Source organism: Montipora capricornis, chromosome 8 (assembly GCF_036669925.1).
Source record: "Montipora capricornis isolate CH-2021 chromosome 8, ASM3666992v2, whole genome shotgun sequence".
Taxonomy (NCBI): Eukaryota; Metazoa; Cnidaria; class Anthozoa; order Scleractinia; family Acroporidae; genus Montipora; species Montipora capricornis.
Window position 1 is genome coordinate 38,475,021 of NC_090890.1, and position 2,325 is coordinate 38,477,345.

At 41.3% G+C, this 2,325-nt stretch overlaps 1 protein-coding gene across 1 annotated transcript; it reads right to left on the minus strand.

The window, feature by feature from the left end:
• Positions 1-1,851: 1,851 nt before the first annotated feature.
• On the minus strand, positions 1,852-2,325 carry LOC138013989 (alpha-N-acetylgalactosamine-specific lectin-like). Its single transcript, XM_068861020.1, has one exon. The coding sequence runs from the start codon at positions 2,323-2,325 to the stop codon at positions 1,852-1,854; it is 474 nt and encodes a 157-aa protein (XP_068717121.1).

Here is a 2,325-nt window from a genome sequence, read left to right on the forward strand (position 1 = left end):
GCTACATATTACGCAAGGACACGTCTGTTTCGTCGTACGAACGTATGAGGACCTGTAAGCCAAAGGGCCTCGTCTGGTATGACTTCCTAATAACCCCCAACTTGAAAAAAATTGTCTGGACCGGTACACGTACCACAGGCAACCCAGTGTACCCTGACGGAGGGTCTAGTTTTACATATAATACCAGCCGACATTTTGCTCAATGTTCATATTTCTCCTCTCCCCGATATACTACGCAACTCGCAAAATATCCGCAGGTATTATATGTTTAACCATAGAATAGGATGTACGCATTACATAGAATTAAAAACTAAGAAATAACAATTCCCTATAAAACTATCAAGAGTCACAAGTACCATCGAGAACATTCGCTAAGTCCATCTTGCAAATCGCCCTCTTAAAAGCTTAAGGACTCTTGGAACATTATACGTAGTGTTACATGAAGTACATACCCGAAATCTCACCGTGGGACCCTACCGTAAACATTCAGAATCAATTTGTCGAAGTGAAACACACATACAGACAAATAGTACAGAATGTAGAGTCTCTGGTAAAATCAATCACTTTCACTGACAAATTACACTAAAGGACGTTCGGGCGAGAATTTTCTAGTCGACATATTTTTTTAAAATTTTTTACTGCAGTTAGATAATGAGTTACTTGCGTCAGAAATGCAAAAAAACTAGGGGGTCACCGTCTTCGTTTCAGAGATAAAGGTGGGGAAAACTTCCCTGATTTTGAAAAATTGGCGCACGTAATTCAGCATGGTCTACAGGGGTTTATAGTCAAAAATATCGAAGGTGAGTCAACGGAAGCAAACAATCTCAGTCATATTTTGAAGAAGTGGGTCTGTTGGGAAAATAATTCCAAATTTTACTCCTTGCATACGGTGGCTGCGCCCGCAGTACGAGCAGCGGTCAAAACCTAGCTGTCCTACCGAAAGGACACGATAATAGCCATTTTCTTGGCAGCTAACAAAAATAAAGACAATTCTAAAGTTGCTTTGGCCTCTTCTAACAATTACCTTGAGAATTTAGGGTTTTATTTGAGGAGGACTCGCTTATTAGCACAACTATTATCATACCTGGCGACACTCGACAAACTAACAGCAAGTTGCCGTGCCGAACGCTAGCGGCCCATTTTTGGCGCCAAATTAGAAGCTTGGAGACAAAAAGTGGTTCAAATTTTTAACTTTTTACAATCTGATATGGCTTTTGGAATTCTGAATCCTTTATTGTGATATTTAATGCCATCTCCAGTGAGAAAAGGTAACGTGATTTCAATGTCTTTCATGCTACTTTACGTTGACGTCAAGACAGTTAAGTTTTTTCCGCCTGTTGAATTCTGATTGGTCAATTCAAATTTTCCGCGCGCCAGCCGTATGTAAGGCAACGTTTTCACAAAACTTAATCCTTCAAAAGGTATTTGAAAACGTTGCACGGATGAACGAAGAGCTAAAAAGAACAGAATTCGATCGTACATTTTACAAAAAATTCAAACTTTTAGTCGATAGATTTTGTTCATTGTTAGGGTTGTGTATTTCCGTGCGTAGTAAGGATGCGCAGAAACAATTAGCGCGAACGTCTTAAAAACACTGACCTCCTTCTGCACAGTAACTGCTGTATTGGCCTCCTGTTATGCGACTGCCGAAAAATATGAACGAACAAAAAAAGCTAGCAATGGTTTAATTAGTTTTTTTTATTACACACCGTTTACTTAATTTCCCTTTTCATTCATTACACTTTAAGTCCTTTTAGGAAAGAATCAATAGTCCCGCGTTAATTGCATAGTGTTCTTTAAGCAATCCTATCACAATTTTGCTGGTATTAATCGCTGAAATTGGCTTGCTATCTAGGCCAGTTTCTTGCAGACAAAGCCGCATTCCCAGTTTTGGTACGCCTGATCCCTTGAACACTTCAGGTCATTCCAGTAGCCAGACGCCGTTTGGGGACGCTGATCTGTCTTTTTCCCAGTAAACATCATGCCGCATGGCTCGTTGGCGTTCCCGTTCGGTTCATTTGGAGCCCAGTTCTTGTAGACTGGTACAGAGAGATCACTCCACCAGAAGTTTGCGCCTCTTGCATGCCACAAGAGTCCGATCCAGACCTGTTCCACACCTGGGGCGTCCCTCCTGGCTAGTGCTAGGACGAAATCATTTTCCTGCTGACTGGTGATTTTCACAAGGTCTGCATTCATTTCTGAACAGTAATCCCGTGCTTCTTGCCAAGTCTTGACGGTGTCACGGGCGTTATAGCAGAAGTCATCAAAAAGCACCCATCCTTCAGGACATGATGAGTCTAAAAATATAGAGGTTATCAGGACCAT